Raw genomic sequence first — 22,040 nt, forward strand, 5'->3', positions numbered from 1 at the left:
GCGCTTGTTTTCTGCATGGTCTTGGCGACAAGACTCGAGGTGCTCAGTGCCCTCCCAGATGCTCTTCCTCCACTTAGGGCGGTCTTTGGCCAAGGATTCCCAGGTGTCGGTGAGGATGTTGTACTTTATCAAGGAGGCTTTGAGGGTGTCCTTGAAACGTTTCCTCTGCCCACCTGAGGCCTTGTACATGGCCTTCTTTGACCTCACAAAGGCCTTTGACACTGTTAACTGCGAAGGACTAAGGAGCGTTGTCCTCCGTTTCGGCTGCCCCCAAAAGTTTGTTGCCATCCTCTGCCTGCTCCACGACAACATGCAAGCCGTGATCCTGACCAATGGATCCACCACAGACCCAAACCACGTCCGGACCGGGGTCAAGCACGATCTTCCTCGCTGCAATGCTCCATCTCACGCTCAACTCCATTTACTACCTTTCTAAATGCTAGAACTTTGATCTTTGAGAATCATTTCTCATCCTCTTTATACTGGGATCAGTCCTGCTGCTTTTCTCTTCTTCCCCTTCATTGTCTGAATGTTTCCCCATGTTGTGCCGACCAGAATTAAACACAGTACTCTGTATGTGTTCTCAGCAATTTTGCATGCTAATTCGCATAAAGCACAATGATATCAAACATTTTTCCTGTTCAAGGGTGTTTGATTTTACATCATATAACCACAGATAAAAGCAAGATTTATCCCCAAACTCACCATTCAAATCTATTGTGCCCCTCCAGCAGTTCCCGGATCTCTTCTCTACACTTTTGCTGGTGCTCTGGGTGTTGGGCCAGGCAGTACAAGAGCCAGGAGATTCCACTTGCTGTAGTGTCATGGCCTTCAAACATGAACGTGTCCACCTCTGCTCGGAGGTCTTCATCCGATAATCCAACTCCATTTTCATCCTAAAGCAAAGTGACTGTTACACTGAGTCAGAATCTAATATCTGCCACAGACTTATTTTCATTGGAGAAAAGATGATGGAAAGGGAGACCAATTATTCTTAGTTTACAGAGGATCTATTAGAAAATTAAATGAATTATTTTATTCCCCTCCCTTTCTAATACACTCTCAGGTTTGTTACAGCTAACTGTGAAGTCAAAACACACCTGCAAGAATGAGCCTCTTGTTAAAATGGTTGAACTTAATGGCCTTGAAAATCCACAGGGCGATTTAATGCAGTGCTGCGGGCAGTACTTCCACTCACTGATTCCCTCCAGTGCTAACCCTGCAGTAAATTGCAGGGGTCAGCTCACTTAGTTATTTATTTGTGATTCAATAGCACAATTCTTTAATACAGGAATAGTGCACGGCAGGGAGGTGCTTGGAAATTAGGAATGCTGCCTTTAAAAAGCCAAGAACTACTGAAGATTGCAGCAACAGGCTGGGGAGTAGCAGGTAAGTAGAGAAGTGTTTGGTTCAGTGAGCAGAATGTCAGGTGGTCGAACTGGATGTTAATTTGTGACTTGTAATAATTTTAAGATATATCTTCAAATGGAAAACCTGACAGTGTCACCCAAAAAAGGGACCAAAGTATTGGAAGGAGGCAGAAAAGAAGAGCACACAATGCCAATGAGACCAATCTTCAGACACTCCTGGATGAAATACAGCAAAGTAGAAACAGATCTGAGAAAGATAAGTTTCATGTCCTGTGGAGAGATGTGGCAGCAGCGCCAATTGCCACCTCTCTTATCCCCTAGGACAGCAGACCAGTATTAGAAAAAGTTCAATGGTCCGACAAGGACAGGCAAGGTAACACACCATCAACTCTCCATGGTCTACCTTGGGCATCATGGGGACCAACACACTGCTCATTCTTTAAAATGAAGAGCTGCACTATCATGTATGTACATTCTGTTTGTAGCCACCAGATGGCGTCATTGTTGGAGGCCACTGAGCAGCACGCACATGGTGCTGCTCAGGTATAAAAGGCCAGCCATTTTGAGAGTCAGGCACTTTGGGCCTAAATAAAGCAGAGCCAAGGTTGTACCTTGCTTAGTTAAACAGTACTCAGTTTGAACCTTTATTGCATACATAACATTTGGTGACGAGAATACAAGAACCTTTGTTTGTAAAATGAGCACGATTGGATTTTTAGAGCGAGTTGTGGAGGGAGAAGATTGGGCAGACTTTGTGAGTTGTTTGAACTAGTACTTCATGGCCAACAAAATGAAGGGGGTTGATGATGTAGATCGTCGCTGGGCCCTGTTCCTCACTGTGTGCAGTTCAAAGATCTACGGTCTGATAAAGAATCTACTCATGCCTAGTGATCCAACAGAAAAACGTACGAGGAGTTGTGTACATTGATACGGGAGCACCTCAAGCCAGACGACGGCATCATCATCTCGAGATACAGGTTTTATACACACATTCGATCGGAGGGTCAGAGCGCGGCAGAATTCATTGCCGACCTGAGACGTCTAGCGGGACTGTGCAAGTTCGGGACAGTGTTGGCAGACATGCTGCGGGACTTCTTTGTTATCGGTATCAACCACAAGGTGATCCTGTGCAAACTTCTGGCGGTGGAGGAGTTGGATTTAAAATGGGCCATCAAGATCACTCAATCAAGTATGACGACAGACAGAAGTCTAAAGCAAATAGCGGTGAAGAACCGAACCTCAGCAAGTACTTTACATAAGAACATAAGAATTAGGAACAGGAGTAGGCCATCTAGCCCCTCGAGCCTGCTCCGCCATTCAAAAAGATCATGGCTGATCTGGCCGTGGACTCAGCTCCACTTATCCGCCCGCTCCCCATAACCCTTAATTCCCTTATTGGTTAAAAATCTATCTATCTTTGATTTGAATACATTCAATGAACTAGCCTCAACTGCTTCCTTGGGCAGAGAATTCCACAGATTCACAACCCTCTGGGAGAAGAAATTCCTTCTCAACTCGGTTTTAAATTGGCTCCGCCGTATTTTGAGGCTGTGCCCCCTAGTTCTAGTCTCCCCGACCAGTGGAAACAACCTCTCTGCCTCTATCTTGTCTATCCCTTTCATTATTTTAAATGTTTCTATAAGATTACCCCTCATCCTTCTGAACTCCAACGAGTAAAGACCCAGTCTAATCAATCTATCATCATCATGAGGTAACCCCCTCATCTCCGGAATCAGCCTAGTGAATCGCCTCTGTACCCGCTCCAAGGCTAGTATATCCTTCCTTAAGTAAGGTGACCAAAACTGCACGCAGTACTCCATAGAAACATAGAAACATAGAAAATAGGTGCAGGAGTAGGCTATTCGGCCCTTCTAGCCTGCACCGCCATTCAATGAGTTCATGGCTGAACATGCAACTTCAGTACCCCATTCCTGCTTTCTCGCCATACCCCTACTCCAGGTGCGGCCTCACCAATACCCTGTACAGTTGCAGCCGGACCTCCCTGCTTTTGTACTCCATCCTTCTCGCAATAAAGGCCAACATTCCATTCGCCTTCCTGATTACCTGCTGCACCTGCAAACTAACTTTTTGGGATTCATGCACAAGGACCCCCAGGTCCCTCTGCACCGCAGCATGTTGTAGTTTCTCCCCATTCAAATAATATTCCCTTTTACTGTTTTTTTTTCCAAGGTGGATGACCTCACATTTTCCAACATTGTATTCCATCTGCCAAACTTTAGCCCATTCGCTTAACCTATCTAAATCTCTTTGCAGCCTCTCTGTGTCCTCTACACAACCCGCTTTCCCACTAATCTTTGTATCATCTGCAAATTTTGTTACACTACACTGTCCCCTCTTCCAGGTCATCTATGTATATTGCAAACAGTTGTGGTCCCAGCACCGACCCCTGTGGCACACCACTAACCACCGATTTCCAACCTGAAAAGGACCCATTTATCCCGACTCTCTGCTTTCTGTTAGCCAGCCAATTCTCGATCCATGCTAGTACATTTCCTCTGACTACGCGTACCTTTAACTTCTGCAGTAACCTTTTGTGTGGCACCTTATCAAATGCCTTTTGGAAATCTAAATATGCCACATCCATCGGTACACCTCTATCCACCATGCTCATTATATCCTCAAAGAATTCCAGTAAATTAGTTAAACATGATTTCCCCTTCATGAATCCATGATGCGTCTGCTTGATTGCACTATTCCTATCTAGATGTCCCGCTATTTCTTCCTTATTGATAGCTTCAAGCATTTTCCCCACTACAGATGTTAAACTAACCGGCCTATAGTTACCTGCCTTTTGTCTGCCCCCATTTTTAAACAGAGGCGTTACATTAGCTGCTTTCCAATCCGCTGGTACCTCCCCAGAGTCCAGAGAATTTTGGTAGATTATAACGAATGCATCTGCTATAACTTCCGCCATCTCTTTTAATACCCTGGGATTCATTTCATCAGGACCAGGGGACTTGTCTACCTTGAGTCCCATTAACCTGTCCAGCACTACCTCCCTAGTGATCGTAATTGTCTCAAGGTCCTCCCTTCCCACATTCCCGTGACCAGCAATTTTTGGCATGGTTTTTGTGTCTTTCACTGTGAAGACCGAAGCAAAATAAATGTTTAAGGTCTCAGCCATTTCCACATTTTCCATTATTAAATCCCCCTTCTCATCTTCTAAGGGACCAACATTTACTTTAGTCACTCTCTTCCGTTTTATATATCGGTAAAAGCTTTTACTATCTGTTTTTATGTTTTGCGCAAGGTGACTTTCGTAATCTATCTTTCCTTTCTTTATTGCTTTCTTAGTCATTCTTTGCTGTCGTTTAAAATTTTCCCAATCTTCTAGTTTCCCACTAACCTTGGCCACCTTATACGCATTGGTTTTTAATTTGATACTCTCCTTTATTTCCTTGGTTATCCACGGCTGGTTATCCCTTCTCTTACCGCCCTTCTTTTTCACTGGAATATATTTTTGTTGAGCACTATGAAAGAGCTCCTTAAAAGTCCTCCACTGTTCCTCAATTGTGCTACCGTTTAGTCTGTGTTCCCAGTCTACTTTAGCCAACTCTGCCCTCATCCCACTGTAGTCCCCTTTGTTTAAGCATAGTACGCTCATTTGAGACACTACTTCCTCACTCTCAATCTGTATTACAAATTCAAACATACTGTGATCACTCATTCCGAGAGGATCTTTTACTAGGAGATCGTTTATTATTCCTGTCTTATTACACAGGACCAGATCTAAGATAGCTTGCTCCCTTGTAGGTTCTGTAACATACTGTTCTAAGAAACAATCCCGTATGCATTCTATGAATTCCTTCTCAAGGCTACCCCATGCGATTTGATTTGACCAATCGATATGTAGGTTAAAATCCCCCATGATTACTGCCGTTCCTTTTTCACATGCCTCCATTATTCCCTTGATTATTGTCCGCCCCACCATGAAGTTATTATTTGGGGGCCTATAAACTACGCCCACCAGTGACTTTTTCCCCTTACTATCTTTAATCTCCACCCACAATGATTCAACATTTTGTTCATTAGAGCCAATATCATCTCTCACAACTGCCCTGATATCATTCTTTATTAACAGAGCTACCCCACCTCCTTTCCCTTCTTGTCTATCCTTCCGTATTGTCAGATACCCCTGTATATTTAATTCCCAGTCTTGGCCATCCTGCAACCACGTTTCTGTAATGGCCACCAAATCATACCCATTTGTAATGATTTGTGCCGTCAACTCATTTACTTTATTTCGAATGCTGCGTGCATTTAGGTAGAGTGTTTTAATACTAGTTTTTAAACCATGATTTTTAGTTTTGACCCCTCCTGCAGCCCCTTTATATTCATACATATTGTCCCTTCCTATCACCTTGTGGTTTACACTTACCCCAGTGCTACTCTGCTCTGTTGCCTCCTGCCTTTTGCATTCTTTCTTGGGGCCCTGTACATCTGCGCTCTCACCCACTCTAACAAGCTCAGAGCCCTCTCCTAGGTTCTGAATACTCCTCGCATTGAGGCACCGAGCTTTCAGGCTTGCCTTTTTATTACACTTTGACCCTTTAGAATTTTGCTGTACAGTGGCCCTTTTTGTTTTTTGCCTTGGGTTTCTCTGCCCTCCACTTTTACTCATCTCCTTTCTGTCTTTTGCTTCTGTCTCCATTTTGTTTCCCTCTGTCTCCCTGCATTGGTTCCCATCCCCCTGCACTAGCAAACACTCCCTCTAGGACATTGGTTCCGGTCCTACCCAGGTGCAGACCGTCCGGTTTGTGCTGGTCCCACCTCCCCCAGAACCGGTTCCAATGCCCCAGGAATTTGAATCCCTCCCTGCTGCACCACTGCTCAAACCACGTATTCATCTGTGCTATCCTGCGATTCCTACTCTGAGTAACACATGGCACTGGTAGCAATCCCGAGATTACTACTTTTGAGGTGCTACTTTTTAATTTAGCCTATGAAAGACTGTTTAACTAAGCAAGATACAACCTTGGCTCTGCTGATAAGATCTCAGAGGGGAGTATTGTCATGTATGTACATTCTGTTTGTAGCCACCAAATGGTGTCATTGTTGGAGGCCACTGAGCAGCACGCACATGGTGCTGCTCAGGTATAAAAGGCCAACCATTTTGAGAGTCAGGCACTTTGGGCCTAAATAAAGCAGAGCCAAGGTTGTATCTTGCTTAGTTAAACAGTACTCAGTTTGAACCTTATTGCATACATAACATGCACAACTAACCAATCAAATGGCACTGCAGATATTTTTGAGAATGACATAATGATCATTTTGGTTTAATGCTGAGTGAGAAAAAGCCAATCTTCATAACCATAACCATGACTACATAACCAATCTTCATAACCATAACCATGACTACATAACCAATCTTCATAACCATAACCATGACTACATAACCAATCTTCATAACCATAACCATGACTACTGAAAGGTACCAACCCTTGAACACAGAAGAATATCCAAGAAGTCACGATGCTTCTTTTCTTTGATTCTTTCCAGTTCCTTCTCATCTTTCAGTACCTCCTTCCTCTGGAATATCACGTTGTCTGGCAAAAGAATAGTTTAATTTATATAAATGTACAATATGACAGACTGTGTCCCAGTCGAGGGCTGCGTAGAACAACCGGTACTAGATTATACCTTTCTAATGGCATCAGAGAATGGGAAGCTTATATGAGGAATCAAGGTTCTAAAATCATGTCCTGTCACTCTGGCCAATATGGATCATTGAGGAAGAGGAAGAAGACAGTGAAGATGAAGAGACACCGTCACTCGATCTTACAGTAGCAGCCATCAACTCAGATACTGACACTGCACATATTTCAGAGACTAGGATAGAGGAAGTATCTGCACACGATGAGACACTGGGCACAAGAGTGCAGCAACCAGGGCATGAGTAAAGGATAGTGCAGGTGCTATAGGGCGAGGTAGCACACTAGTTCTTCTGCAGAGGACTCAGATTAGGACTTAGATGAGGACTTCAATGGGCCAGACTACAGAGGAAGGCTGATGGGCGTACATAACCAAATGCTTGGTGCACTGGAAAGCCTGCTAGGACAGAAAGCCTATGCCCAATGTCAAGGAGCATGGAGGAGTCCAGCACCAACTTGACACAGGCCTTTGCACAGAGCTTGGAGCCCCAACATAGAATCGGTTGTCACCTCTATCATTACACCTGTGGGACCCAACATGATGCAGGATCTGATGGCCGAAGTCACAGCTTCCATTGGAGCACAAACAGCTTCCATTAAAGGTCTGAGTGTTGCAGTGGAAGCTCAGGCTGCTGCCTTGCAAGCTCAGACTGCTTCCATCATGGTTCTGGATGCCACTGTTCAAAGGTGTTTCCAGGGCATCACAGGGGTCCATCAATCTATGCTCCAACTGATCCGTAGGATTGCTGAGGCACCACCCCAGGAGAGTGGCAATGGCTCCATGGAACATGAACCTGCTTTCCTCTCTCAGGATGACAGCGTTTCTGCTCCCACCCCTGCCACTTCGCCAGTGCCCTTGCTGTTGCCTGTCAGCCAGCCAGCCCAGACTCCTGCAGCCCAGGCTGACATGATGCAGTCCTGGTAGACTATTGAAACTTTAGACAAGAATAGGGAAACACGTAAAATTGTATCCAGAAGAAATAAGCAAGCAACTAACCTGTAAGTATTTTGTGATTCCTTTAAGTTATGGTGGTATGGGTTGTGTTCAGCTGTGTTTTTTTTATTCATGGATGTGGGCGTCACTGGCAAGGCCACCATTTATTGCCCATCCCTAAACAACTGAGTGGCTTGCTAGGCCATTTCAGAGGGCAATTAAGAGTCAACCACATTGTTGTGGATCTGGAGTCACGTATCGGCCAGACTGGGTAAGGATGGTAGATTTCCTTCCCTGAAAGATATTAGTGAACCAGATGTTTTTCTGGGGGGCATTACTGATATTAGCTTGTTGTTCCAGATTTATTTAAGTAACTGAATTTAAATTCCTCAACTGCCGTGGTGGGGCTCAAACTCACGTCTCCAGACCATTAGTCCAAATCGCTGGATTATCAGTCCAGTAACATTAATCACTATGCTACCGTACCCGTGGGAGATTAAGAGAGGGCATAGGCTGGAGTGTGGAACTCAAAAATGGCAGCGCTGGTGTCCAATCAGCATTGCACACTGAATAACATCATAATCTGCCTGCCCTGCACGCTGTCGGCAGTCGTCAGGTGCGTGGGTGCAAACACCTTTACCACGATGGCGTCCAGTGCCCTTCCCATCAGAAGTGTACGCACGCATCTCGGACTCCATTTTCAAGCATTAGAAGGCCGTGTAGCACCTAAAGATTGGACGCTACACAGCGCAATTTCTCCCCCTGCATCTCGGACTAACAGTCCAAGTGCACAGGGCGAGAGTGCTGGTGGAAGATACATAGAAATTACAACAGAGAAACAGATCATTTGGTTTAATCAGTCCGTCTTGGTGTTTACTTTCCACACAAGCAAATAGTCCTAATCACATTTACCTGCCCTGTTCCCATGTCCCTTCAATCCTTTTTCCTTCATCCATTTCCCCAATCTAATTTTGAATGTTGACATAGTTTCTGCCTCAATCAATGACTCTGGACTTGAATTCCACAGTTCACGACCCTCAGTATAAAGAGGATTCTCCTGCTCTCGGCTCTAAATCTCTTACATATAATTTTGGATCTATAGCCTTCCATTCTTGATCCTCAACTAATGGAAACAGTCTTCTCTGATCTACCCTGTCATTCTTTCATAATGCTGAACACTTCTATCACATCGTCCCATAATCTGCATTGCCCTAACAAAAGTCTTTCAAGGTTCTCCAGTGTGACGTTATGAATAAATAATGTTAGCCCTTTGCGTAAGCAAATATGAGGAATTAACGCCTTTTTAAGGCCCCCTTTACAAAACTGGGCTGCCCTGAACATAACTGGCTCCAGCCCTTTTTTTTAATTCATTCATGGGATGTGGGCATCGCTGGCAAGGCCTATTCCTAATTGGTTAACCCTTAAAGGGACTGCTGGAGGCCACCATCAAAAAGGTAAGTTAAAACAAAATACTGCCCTGAATGTGAAGCCGGAAGGTGCAGGAGTGCTCCTCCTGGGTCCACTGCAGCTGGCGGCCTATACTTGCCCCCTTGCAATCCTCTCCTCCTCCTGATCACCCCCCTCCCTCTCAATCGCTTCCCTCCTTCTCCTGATCACCCCCCTCCCTCTCAATTGCTTCCCTTCTTCTCCTGATCGCCCCACTTCCTCTTAACTGCACCCCCTCCTCTCCCAGGATTTACCCAAGTGCTGCTGTCAGTGGTGCAGTGGCCCAAAATTAAAATATTTTCCATTAGCGAGCTGCCTGGGGACACCCAGCCGGTATCTGCAGCTTTCTGGTCTCAAGTACCGGGTGCGTCTCGGACCTAATCATTCTGGTGCAATTTCCAGGCTAATATTCCGAAAGTATTTCAATGGAAAGCTGGGTAAATGATTTTCAAACTCTTAATATTGATGTTCTTTTTGAATATAATGGCTCAGTGGTATAGCTGGGCCTTAGCCTACCTAGGCATGCTAGTAACTGCTGCTTACCTGTGTGTTGGTGTGCTAGGTCACAGGCTTTCCGGAATCGGTATCCATGAGGGCTGAAGTAGTAGATGAGGTCATAATGATACTGGAAGGTTTTAAATCGGTGACTAGCAAGGAATCCGAGTTCATAAACAGCCTGGATGTACGAGTTATGACTGGAAAATGAAAACAGAATTCAGATCAAAGAATCCTTGAATTTCCATTTGGTTAATAGTTATTATGACACATCATGAAGTTGAAATACTAGCAGTTACATTATTGTATCATAATTGTAAGTTTCCATTCACTTGCTGTCATAAAAAGTGTCAAAATTCACTCAGTACCAGCTGTGGCTCAGTTGGTTGCACTCTCGTCTTTGGGATGTCCTGAGGTCGTGAAAAGTGTTAGTCTTTCTTTCTTCACTGGTCATTCATCTTGTTTCTGTTCTTGGGATCTTGCTGTGCGTAAATTGCTTATACAACAACAGTGAGCATATTTCAAATGTAATTCATTGGATGTGAAGCACTTTGGGACATCTCTGGGAATGTGGTAAAACACTAGAGAGGTGATTCTGAATTAGGCAATACCCAATAAGGAATAGCACTTGCAGGGAACATAGATTGGAAAATCCAATGGAGGGAAAATCATGGCTGACCCGCACTACCGCTGAAACCACCCAATCATAAATTATCCTTTATATGGATGTTAGTTCTTTCTTTCTTGAAGGCAGAATGGTTAATGTTGCAAGTTTGTCACCAAGAGTCAGGGCCAAAGTGGAATTTTAACTCTAACAATTGGACAGGAATGGAGTGGACGAGCAATTAAAATGGAACGGCTTCATTTCCCACTCTGTTCCCATTTTAATGCCGTTGGTTTTGGCGGTGGATAAAGAGCCATATGCGTAGGTATGAATCATGGTCCTATGATGCCATTTCTTGGCAGGGAAGCTGTCTTGACTTTCCCACTAGACAAAATCAGGTCAATGTTGGTCTGCAAACAGAAGATGTCCTTCAGGTAAGTATAAATCTTTCCTTTTGGGGCCAGGAAGAGCAGGTGTGCTCCTTCGGGTCTCACAAGGAAAGTCGTGCCCCTGCCCCCACCTGTCTCAGTCTAACTTCCCTTTCCTCCTATGAGTCCTTCCCAAAACTCCCTTCTCACCACGACCTGACCGCCCGATCTACCCCTGCTAGCTCACTTCTTCACACCTGTTTCACACCTGTTTCGGGCATGAAGTAGACCAGCAACATTCAAATGAAGCCTGGGGTTAAAATACACGCGGTCTGAATCTTTATCTGGTGAGTGCATTCCGCACTGGCCCTGCACCCACTCCTGCCTGAAACTTGCTCCGTGTTAAAATCAATCCCAGTGAAATTCATTGAAATATAGGTTAAAATCTAAGCCAGGCTACCAATGGTAGAGTAGCAGACTCCATCTTAGATTTATCTTCTTTCACTCATGGAGAGGTTTCTTCTTCTTCTACCACCTGTTCTGTCCCATCCCCAGCTTGCCTCGACACACAAGCACGGTATCCCTTTCCCCAATGCTTGCTATTGTGTTCCTAACACAGATGAGACTGCACACAGGGAGGTTAAAGTAATAGTGACCTCAGTCTTTTATTAAGACACTCCAGAGTGAGGAACAGGCTTATATAAAGTGCTCCCAAGGGATGCTGGGATCTCTTGGGACTTCAGGGGATGCGCTTCCTGGTGGCGGAACATGGGAGTGCATGCTTTACAGATACACAACATCACTCACCCCCCAAAGTCAAAGTGAAAACTATTTACAAGGTGAGGCGGTCGGGAGCCTTTCTTTCCCTGGTGGACCGCCTTGGTGCAAATGTTTGTTCTGGTATATTGGCTGTGCCCTCGCTGGGCTGGCGTGTTGTTGGCCCTGCAGGGCTGCTGGGTGAGCCTGGCCTTGCTGGGCTGTTGGGTGTGATGGGTTCAATTTCCTGGTCCGGGATGGTGTAATTGATCCTTTCGGTGTGTGTTGTGGGCTCAAAAAAGATGGTGTCTGCTGTGGGTTGTTCAGGGCAGTCTGTGAACCGCAGCCTCGTTTGGTCCAGGTGCTTTCTGCAAATTTGTCCATTGTCTAGTTTGACTACAAACACCCTACTCCCTTCTTTAGCTATCACCATGCCCGTGATCCACTTGGGACCATGTCCATAGTTTAGCACATGCACAGGGTCATTCAGATCAATTTCACGTGACACAGTGGCGCGACCATTGTTTACATTTTGTTGCTGCCGCCTGCTCTCTACCTGATTATGCAGGTTGGGCTGAACCAGCGAGAGTCTGGTTTTAAGTGTCCTTTTCATGAGTAGCTCAGCCGGGAGCACCCCTGTGAGTGAGTGGGGTCTCGTGCAGTAGCTGAGCAGTACTCGGGGCAGGCGGGTTTGGAGTGAGCCTTCTGTGACTCGTTTAAGGCTCTGTTTGATTGTTTGTACTGCCCACTCTGCCTGCCTATTGAATTCTTTAAATTCGGCACTGGTGAAACATGGCCCGTTGTCACTGACCAGTGTGTCAGGCAGGCCGTGGGTGGCAAACATGGCCCTCAGGCTTTCAATGGTGGCGATGGTGGTGCTTCCCGACATTATTTCACATTCAATCCATTTTGAAATAGCATCCACCACCACCAGGAACATTTTACCGAGAAACGGGCCCGCATAGTCAACATGGATCCTCGACCATGGTCTGGAGGGCCAGGACCACAAACTTAGTGGTGCCTCTCTGGGTACGTTGCTTAACTGAGCACATACGCTGCATTGCCGTACACAGGACTCTAAGTCAGAGTCGATACTGGGCCACCACACGTGGGATCTGGCTATCGCTTTCATCATTACTATACCCGGATGTGTGCTGTGGAGATCTGAGATGAACGTCTCCCTGCCCTTTTTGGGTAGCACTACGCGGTTACCCCACAACAGGCAGTCTGCCTGAATGGACAGCTCGTCCTTTCGCCGCTGGAATGGCTTGATTAGCTCTTGCATTTCAACGGGGATGCTGGCCCAGCTCCCATGTAGTGCACAGTTTTTTTACTAGGGACAGCAGAGAATCTTGGCTGGTCCAAGTCCTAATCTGGCGGGCCGTGACAGGTGATTTATCATTTTCAAACGCTTCCATGACCATCAACAAGTCTGCGGGCTGCGCCACCATCAACAAGTTTGCAGGCTGCGCCATTTCCACCCCCGCGGTGGGCAATGGTAGCCGACTGAGAGCATCCGCACAGTTCTCGGTGCCTGGCCTGTGGCGGATGGTATAGTTATATGCTGATAGCGTGAGTGACCACCTTTGTATGTGGGCTGAGGCATTCGTATTTATCTCCTTGTTTTCAGCGAACAGGGATATGAGGGGCTTGTGATCTGTTTCCAGCTCAAATTTGAGGCCAAACAGGTACTGATGCATTTTCTTTACACCGAACACACACGCTAATGCCTCTTTCTCAATGATGCTGTAGGCCCTCTCGGCCTTAGACAAGTTCCTGGAGGCATAGGCGACAGGTTGCAACTTCCCCGCAACGTTAACTTGTTGAAATACACACCCGACTCCGTACGACGATGCATCACATGCTAGCACAAGTCTTTTACACGAGTTATACAATACAAGCAGCTTGTTGGAGCATAAAATGTTTCTGGCTTTCTCAAAAGCAATTACTTGGTTTTTTTCCCTATACCCAGTTCTCACTTTTACGCAATAAGAGGGTGCTTAACCCCGGTAGGAAGTTACCAAAATAGTTGAGGAGTCCCCCAGGAACGACCGCAGCTCTGTGACGTTCTGTGACCTGGGTGCGTTCCTGATAGCCTCTGTCTTGGCGTCTGTGGGCCGAATGCCGAATGCCATCCGCCACGATCTTTCTCCCCAAAAACTCCACTTCTGTTGCCATGAAGACGCATTTCGACTTCTTCAGCTGCAGCCCTACACGATCCAGTCGCTGGAGGAGCTCCTCCAGGTTTTGTAGGTGCTCGACGGTGTCCTGACCCGTGACCAATATGGCGTCCTGAAAAACCACCGTGCGTGGTACCGACTTGAGTAGGCTCTCCATGTTTCTCTGGAAGAGCGCTGCAGCCGACCGAATTCTAAACGGGCATCTGTTGTAGATGAACAGTCACTTGTGCGTGTTGATGCAGGTGAGGCCCTTCGAAGACTCCTCCAGCTCCTGCGTCATGTCGGCCAAAGTCAGGTCGAGCTTGGTGAACGTCTTGCCTCCTGCCAGCGTCGCAAATAGGTTGTCTGTCTTAGATAGCGGGTATTGGTCCTGTAGTGAGAAACGATTAATAGTTACTTTATAATCACCACAAATCCTGACCGTGCCATCACTTTTGAGTACTGGAACAATCGGGCTGGCCCACTCGCTGAATTCCACTGGGGAGATGATGCCTTTGCGTTGCAGCCTGTCCAGCTCGATTTCCACGCTCTCCCTCATCACGTGAGGTACCGCTCGCGCCTTGTGGTCGATGGATCATGCCTCTGGGACCAAGTGCATCCGCACCTTCGCCCCGGAAAAGTTTCCAATGCCTGCTCAAAAAAGGAAGGAAATTTGTTGAGAACCTGGGTACATGAGGCCTCATCGTCATGTGATAGCGCTCGGATGTCATCCCAGGTCCAGCGGATTTTGCCCAGCCAGCTCCTTTCAAACAGTGTGGGGCCATCGCTCGGGACAATCCTGAGTGGCAGTTCGTGCACCATGCCCTCGTAGGTGACCTTGACTATGGCGCTGCCCAGGACAATGATGAGCTCTTTGGTGTACGTTGTCAGTTTCGTGTGGATGGGGTTCAGGGCTGGTCTGAGTGCCTTGTTGCACCACAGTCTTTCAAACATCTTTTTACTCATGATGGATTGGCTAGCGCCAGTGTCCAGTTCCATGGCTATGGGTAAGCAATTCAATTTTATATTTATCATTATAGGTAGACATTTCGTTGAAAATGTGTGCACTCCATGTACTTCAGCATCTGCCTCCTCTCTCTGAGGCTCGAAATTGCTTTGATCCACCATGGACCGATCTTCTTCTGCCACATGGTGGTTAGCAGGTTTTGCAGAGCTTGCAACTGACTCATTGTTCCACAGATCTTGCAAACATACCCTTTGAAGCGGCATGAATAGGCTGAATGGAAGCCTCCACAACACCAACAAGGTGTGAATTGCCTTGCATTCATCCTTTGTTGCGGACTCAGTCATCTGGGTCACCTGAGGCCTGCTGGTAGTTGCAGACTCGTGGCTTCTGCCCTGTACATTTCTGCTCGCAAACACAGATCCAGTTAATTTATGAACATTGCTAGCACTTGTGTGCTGAGAGATTTGTTTGGTGTTATCACTGGTGGACATAAACGCCTGTACTATCGCAATGGCCTTACTGAGGGTCGATGTCTCTACAGTTAAAAGTTTTTGTAGGATGGTCCCGTGGCCAATGCCCTGTACAAAAAGGTCTCTAAGCATCTGCTCCAGGTAGCCATAAAATTCACATTGTCCTGCAAGTCGCCTTAGCTCAGCAACGTAGCTCGCCACTTCCTGACCTTCAGATCGCTGGCAAGTGTAGGACCAATACCTTGCCATCAGCATGCTCTCCCTTAGGTTAAGATGCTCCTGGACCAGTGTACACAGCTCCTCATACGACTTATCTGTGGGTTTCACCGGAGCCAGAAGATTCTTCATGAGGCTGTAGGTCGGTGCCCCGCAGACTTTGAGGAGGACCGCTCTCCTTTTTGCAGCGCTTCCTTCTCCGTCCAGCTCATTGGCTACAAAGTACTGGTCTAGCCGTTTGACATAGGCTTCCCAGTCCTCACCCTCCGAGAACTTCTCCTGGATGTCCACAGTTTGCTGCATCTTTGCGTTGGATTCGTATACTCATCGCCAGTTGTTGTGTTCCTAACACAGATGAGACTGCACACAGGGAGGTTATATTAGCAGTGACCTCAGTCTTTATTAAGACACTCCAGAGTGAGGAACAGGCCTTCGGGGCCGGCTTATATACAGTGCTCCCAAGAGATGCTGGGATCCCTTGGGACTTCAGGGAATGCGCTCCCTGGTGGCGGAACATGGGAGTGCATGCTTTACAGATACACAACACTTGCTCCCCAGGCAGTCAGATAGGCCTTGACCTTTGTTTGCTTCTTTCTCACTACATCACTTCAAAGCTGCCCTCATGCTTGCTCCTGAGTCTCTGCTGTTTGTATATGTAGAAAGATTGAGTTGTCCACACTGTATGCCCATTTCAATCTCGTTGGTCCATCATAACCATATTAATATATTACTGTCACGTAATGACCAGGAACCCATCTTTGAGTTGTTGCTCTCAACTGCAGCCTTCCCCACTGTAATCAACCACTCAACTTCAGGCCCTGGATTTTTCCGCTCCCTCACCTCGGTTATCCAAAGTCCCATTTCCTGTTTGCCAAAGACAGGTTTCAGGTCCACCCAAGTGCATACACGCCAACTAGAAAACTTGCAATAGCTGGTAAAAAATGCTGACACAGCTGACAAGTCAAGAATGGCCCTGCCCCGACTCAAATTCAGGTCAGGGATTTTTTGGCCTTTCCCCATTTCCGCCCTGCTGCTGCCGACCACCGCAAGTGCGTCATAAAAGCGCACACTGCAGCTATTCCTCACCTCCATTTTACTCCGACCCAAATTCAGCAAAAAAAATCGATGCCCCGCCGAGCGGTGCCCCTGACAGATTTTTCTGCCAGTACACTTTGTCTCCTCTCCCTCGGCCCTGGCGTTGCGGCGGAAATTAAAGGGGAGGGCCGAATGCCGCGGCCGCCAGATAATTTTTTATGTCAGCTGACTTTGATGGCAGCCGGGCTATTGTGTCCCTGGGTTCGGCCGGGCTGTCAACAGTCAACCTGGCAACCACTCTTGGGTGCCAGGCCGCTGGCCCGTCCAAAACCCTCCCTGGTGGCCCAGTGGCCAAAGTTAAAAAATGCCCGATTCTCTCCCCTTTAACAGAGGGGAAAGCGCGAGGTGACGTACACGCGCTGTGACGTCACCGCCACTGATTGACAGCGGCGGGGTCCCGATCCTGCCCCAACCTCCGCCCCTCAGCCTCACTTACCGTCACACTTATGCCCCCTTTATGACCGGCTTCCGGACCAATGCAGAAAAAGCTTCAGAGTCCTGAAAATGGATCGGACGGCCGCCTCCACGCTCCCGGCGGTAAAAACAGGTAAGAAATCACAGGTTCGCCAGCTTTCTGGCATGCCTGAATTTCGGTCCCATGCTTTCAAATTTTTGCATGTTAGTACTGCTCTTAACTATTACTGCTTTAAGAGCAATCTAGCTTTAAATGCAGCACTTTCATCCTTACAGGGGCTTTCTCTGCCACCCGCCTCCATGAATTCTCCAGGCCTCTGAATGTAACTCTCCAATTGCTGATGGGACACGTGCCTTTATCCCACCCAGCAATATTTAAGCTATTAAAGCTGGTCTGGTCTTGCACAACCCAGTACAAGCTGGCACTCTTTCCTCTCTCCCAGATTCCACATTGGCATTGTTGCTCCCCACTCCCTCTCAGTTAATACTGGCACTCATTCTTCCTCCCACCCAAAGCGCTGCTCCCAGCTTATCTCCTTTTCTTCCAAATCACTGCTGTCAGCTTCTGCCCCTTTCCTTCTCTCTCTCCTTATCAGCCATTCCCCTTCTCTCTATTGTCTTCCATTTCCCTCCTCTTCATTGGCATCCACTTCTACCTACTCTTTCTCCTTCACTTCAACCTCGCCTCTCTGATTCATTGCTATCAATTTCCCTCTTTTGCTGCCAGCCATTTCACCCTTTCACTGTCATAATTTCCCCTTTTTTATTGCCAGCCAGTTTTCTCTTTCACTGACAACCATTCCCACCGACAGTGCACAGAGGCTGCAGTCCCTGCCATTAGCACTGGGACATCACTGAGAGGAGAGAGCAACCTAGCCTAGTGCAATATCAGCTGTGCTCAGGTAACAGGGGGACTCCAGGGAGCGTGGTCTTGTCTGCATTATGTTCTAACACACTGACTGGGTGCTAAAAGATTTACTGTCACAGTGAAATGCTGATGGTTAGCAGGGGGCGGTTCTGGACTTGGTTTTGTGGAATGAAGAGGGGCAGGTGGAAGGGCTATCAGTGGGAGAGCATTTTGTACTAGTGATCATAATTCAGTAAGATTTAGGGTAGTTCTGGAAAAGGGGGACCAGGAATAAAAGTTCTCAATTGGGGTAAAGCCAATTTTGCTGAGCTGAGATGAGATTTGGCCAAAGTGGACTGGAAACGTCTACTTGATGGTAAATCCGTGTCAGAGCAATGGGAGGCATTCAAGGAGGAGATCCCGAGGGTACAGAGCAAGTATGTTCCCTTAAAAAAAAGGGTGGGGCTAACAAATGTAGAGCCCCCTGGACATACAGGGTAACTTAAAGAAAAAAAGGAAGCTTATGACAGATACCTAGAAATCAATACTGCAGAAACTCTAAAGAAGTATAAGAAGTGCAGGGATGCAATTAAAAAATATAGCAGGAAAGCAAGGAGAGAGCATGAAAGAATGTTGGCAAGTAAAATTAGGGAAAACCCAAAGATGTCTTATAGAAACATAGAAAATAGGCGCAGGAGTAGGCCATTCGGCCCTTCAAGCCTGCACCACCTTTCAATATGATCATGGCTGATCATGCAACTTCAGTACCCCATTCCTGCTTTCTCTCCATACCCCTTGATCGCTTTACCTGTAAGGGCCACATCTAACTCCCTTTTGAATATATCTAACGAACTGGCCTTAATAACTTTTTGTGGTAGAGAATTCCACAGGTTCACAATTCTCTGAGTGAAGAAGTTTCTCCTCATCTCGGTCCTAAATGGCTTACCCCTTATCCTTAGACTGTGACCCCTGGTTCTGGACTTCCCCAACATCGGGATCATTCTTCCTGCATCTAATCTGTCCGCTCCTGTCAGAATTTTATATGTTTCTATGAGAGCTCCTCTCATTCTTCTAAATTCCAGTGAATATAAGCCTAGTCAATCCAGTTTTTCTTTATATGTTAGTCCTGCCATCCCGGGAATCAGTCTGGTGAACCTTCGCTGCACTCCCTCAATAGCAAGAATGTCCTTCCTCAGATTAGGAGACCAAAACTGTACACAATATTCAAGGTGTGGTCTCACCAAGGCCCTGTATAACTGCAGTAAGACCTCCCTGCTCCTATAAATACAATACATTATAAATACATTAAGAGCAAGAGGCCTATTAGAGACCATAAAGGAAATCTGTGTGTGGAGGCAGAAGACATGGGTAGGATTTTTAATGAATACTTTGTATCCGTTTTCACAAAGAGAGGGGCGATGCAGACTTTTCAATGAAGGAAGAGGAGTGTGAAATATTTGACGAGATAAACATAGTGAGAGAGGAAGTATTAAAGGGTTTAGCAGCTTTGAAAGTGGATAAATCCCCAGGCCCGAATGAAATCTATCCCAGGCTGTTAAGAGAAGGAAAAGAGGAAATAACAGAGGCTCTGGCCATCATTTTCCAATCCTCTCTGGCTACAGGTGTGGTGCCGGATGACTGGAGGACTGCTAACGTGGTACCTTTGTTTAAAAATGGAGAAAGGGATAGACCGAATAATTACAGATCAGTCAGCCTAACCTCGGTGGTGGGAAAAGTATTGGAAAAATTCCTAAGGGACAGGATAAATTTTCATTTGGAAAGTCATGGATTAATCAAGGACAGTCAACATGGATTTGTCAAGAGAAGGTCGTGTCTGACTAACTTGATTGAATTTTTCGAGGAGGTAACCAGGGGGGTCGATGAGGGCAGTGCGTATGATGTAGTGTATATGGATTTTAGCAAAGCTTTTGATAAGGTCCCATATGGCAGACTGGTCATGAAAGTAATACCCCATGGGATCCAGGGCCAAGTGGCAAGTTGAATCCAAAATTGGCTTGGAGACAGGAAGTAAAGGGTAATGATTGAGGGGTGTTTTTGTGACTGGGGTTCCGCAGGGCTCAGTGCTGGGTCCCTTGCTTTTTATGGTATATATCAATGACTTGGATGTAATGTTGGGGGTATGATTAAGAAGTTTGCAGATGACACTAAAATAGGCTGTGTGGTTGATAATGAAGAAGAAAGCTACGGACTGCAGGAAGATATCAATGTACTGGTCAGGTGGGCAGAACAGTGGCAAATGGAATTCAATCCAGATAAGTGTGAGGTAATGCATCTGGGGAGGTCTAACAAGGCAAGGGAATACACATTAAATACTATGACACTGAAAAGTGTAGAGGAATAAAGGGACCTTGGAGTGCAGGTCCACAGATCCCTGAAGGTAGCAGGCCAGGTAGATAAGTTGGGTTAAGAAGGCATATGAAATACATGCCTTTATTAGTCGAGGCTTGAACTGTATAAAACACTGGTTGGGCTGCAGCCGGAGTACTGCGTGCAATTCTGGTCACCACATTACAGGAAAGATGTGATTGCATTGGAAAGGGTGCAGAGGAGATTTACAAGAATGTTGCCTGGACTGGAGAATTTTGGTTGTGAGGAAAGAAGGGAGATGCTGGGTCTGTTATCTTTGGAACAGAGGAGCTAAGGGGAGACCTGATTGAGGTGTATAAAATTATGAGGGGCCTGGATAGAGTGGATAGGAAGGACTGTTTCCCTTGGTGGAGGGGTCAACAACCAGGGGGCATAGATTTAAAGTAATTGTGGGGAGGTTTAGAGGAGATATGAGGGGAAATGTATTCACCCGGAGTGTGGTGGGGATCTGGAACTCGCTGCTTGAAAGGGTGGTATAGGTAGAATACTTGGATGTGCACTTAAAGTGCCGTAACCTACAGGGCTATGGACCAAGAGCTGGAAAGTGGGATTAGGCTGGATCGCTCCTAGTTGGCCAGCACAGACATGATGGGCCGGAATGGCCTCCTTCCGTGCTGTAACTTTCGATGATTCTATGTATACAGTGCTCCAACGTCCCACCGTATGCATGTCAAACATCATAAACCTAATGGCAACGCCACATGCTCTCCCACCCCATTCCCAACCAAAGTTCTCTCTGAATACATTCTCATTTTACATATTCCCAAAGGAAAGAAGTCAAACAGAGAGATGCACAGATGACAACTAGAAAAGTGTATGAGAGTCATAGAAAGAGAGAGAGAGAGAGAGAGAGAGAGGAGGGAGAAGGCGAGAAAAGAGACAAAGTGGAAACTGAATCATCTGATAATGACTATGAGTGATGTTATCATATGAATTTCTCTCTTTGCTCTTTTAACAAAGGTATTAAAATAAATAGCTTAATGCCCTTGTTAAAATAGCGAAGAGGAATTAAATATGAGCACATTAGTGTTCAGACAACATTGTTCACACTAATTACTAGATTCGAGTGAGGAAGACAAATAATTAGAGAGTTGGAGATTAGCAGTAAGACAGTATCAGGAAGAGAGCGACTCAAATGTTATTTTAATTTTTATCTGTGAGCAACTATTCAGAATAAAAAGAATGCATAAAACAGTTACTTTCCAACATTTTCAAGTTCTAACCTTTCAATCTGACAGTTGCTGTGATAACTGAAGGCACATTTCAGAATACTATCCAAAGTCATAAGGCTGATATGATGGTAGAGCTCCACAGAATTTTCTTTTGTGCTGAACAGCTCCCACTTGTCCTGTGAAAGCAGATATAATTACTTCAGAGCTCATCTAGTGGCACAATTACATAATGGAAAATGTTTTCATTTCACATTGATGCTGTAGTCATGATGTAAGCGCAGCCTAAATCTGGAGTCAGGGCTCAGCTTGATACTGGAGCAGATTCGTTGGATGAGAAAGCCCAACTCTGCTCTTCTTAGAAGTCAGTTTAGGCCTTGACACCTGCTTCACACTCCAGGTCAGGGAGAAGCCATTTCAGCCTCCCACTAACACTAATTTTATGGAATGTAAATGCATCACAAATAACCAATAGTGGAGAAAAACGATGAGATTATTAATTAACAGCCGTAAGCTTTAAAACCCTTCTCTATTTCCTTAATTGCAAGATAGCTAAGCTGACCCATTCTTAGCATGGATCCTGCTTTCCGACAGATCCATCATGGGGAAAGGGAGGCAGACGATGGCTAAGTGGAAGAAGAGGATGATGATGAAGAGGGGAAGGAGGTGC

The 22,040-nt window shown here is 46.1% G+C and overlaps 1 protein-coding gene across 1 annotated transcript in view; it reads right to left on the reverse strand.

Moving 5' to 3' along the window:
• LOC139268591 (cytochrome P450 4B1-like) overlaps window positions 1-22,040 on the reverse strand; it is a 44,782-nt gene that overhangs the window by 14,575 nt on the left and 8,167 nt on the right. The window contains exons 5-8 of the mRNA XM_070886963.1: window positions 21,425-21,549; window positions 9,966-10,117; window positions 6,831-6,937; window positions 706-896 (exon numbers count right to left, since the gene is read on the reverse strand). Coding sequence (XP_070743064.1) covers window positions 706-896; window positions 6,831-6,937; window positions 9,966-10,117; window positions 21,425-21,549 — 575 coding nt within the window. The remainder of the gene's footprint in view (window positions 1-705; window positions 897-6,830; window positions 6,938-9,965; window positions 10,118-21,424; window positions 21,550-22,040) is intronic.

Source organism: Pristiophorus japonicus, chromosome 8 (genome assembly GCF_044704955.1).
Source record: "Pristiophorus japonicus isolate sPriJap1 chromosome 8, sPriJap1.hap1, whole genome shotgun sequence".
Lineage (NCBI taxonomy): Eukaryota > Metazoa > Chordata > Chondrichthyes > Pristiophoridae > Pristiophorus > Pristiophorus japonicus.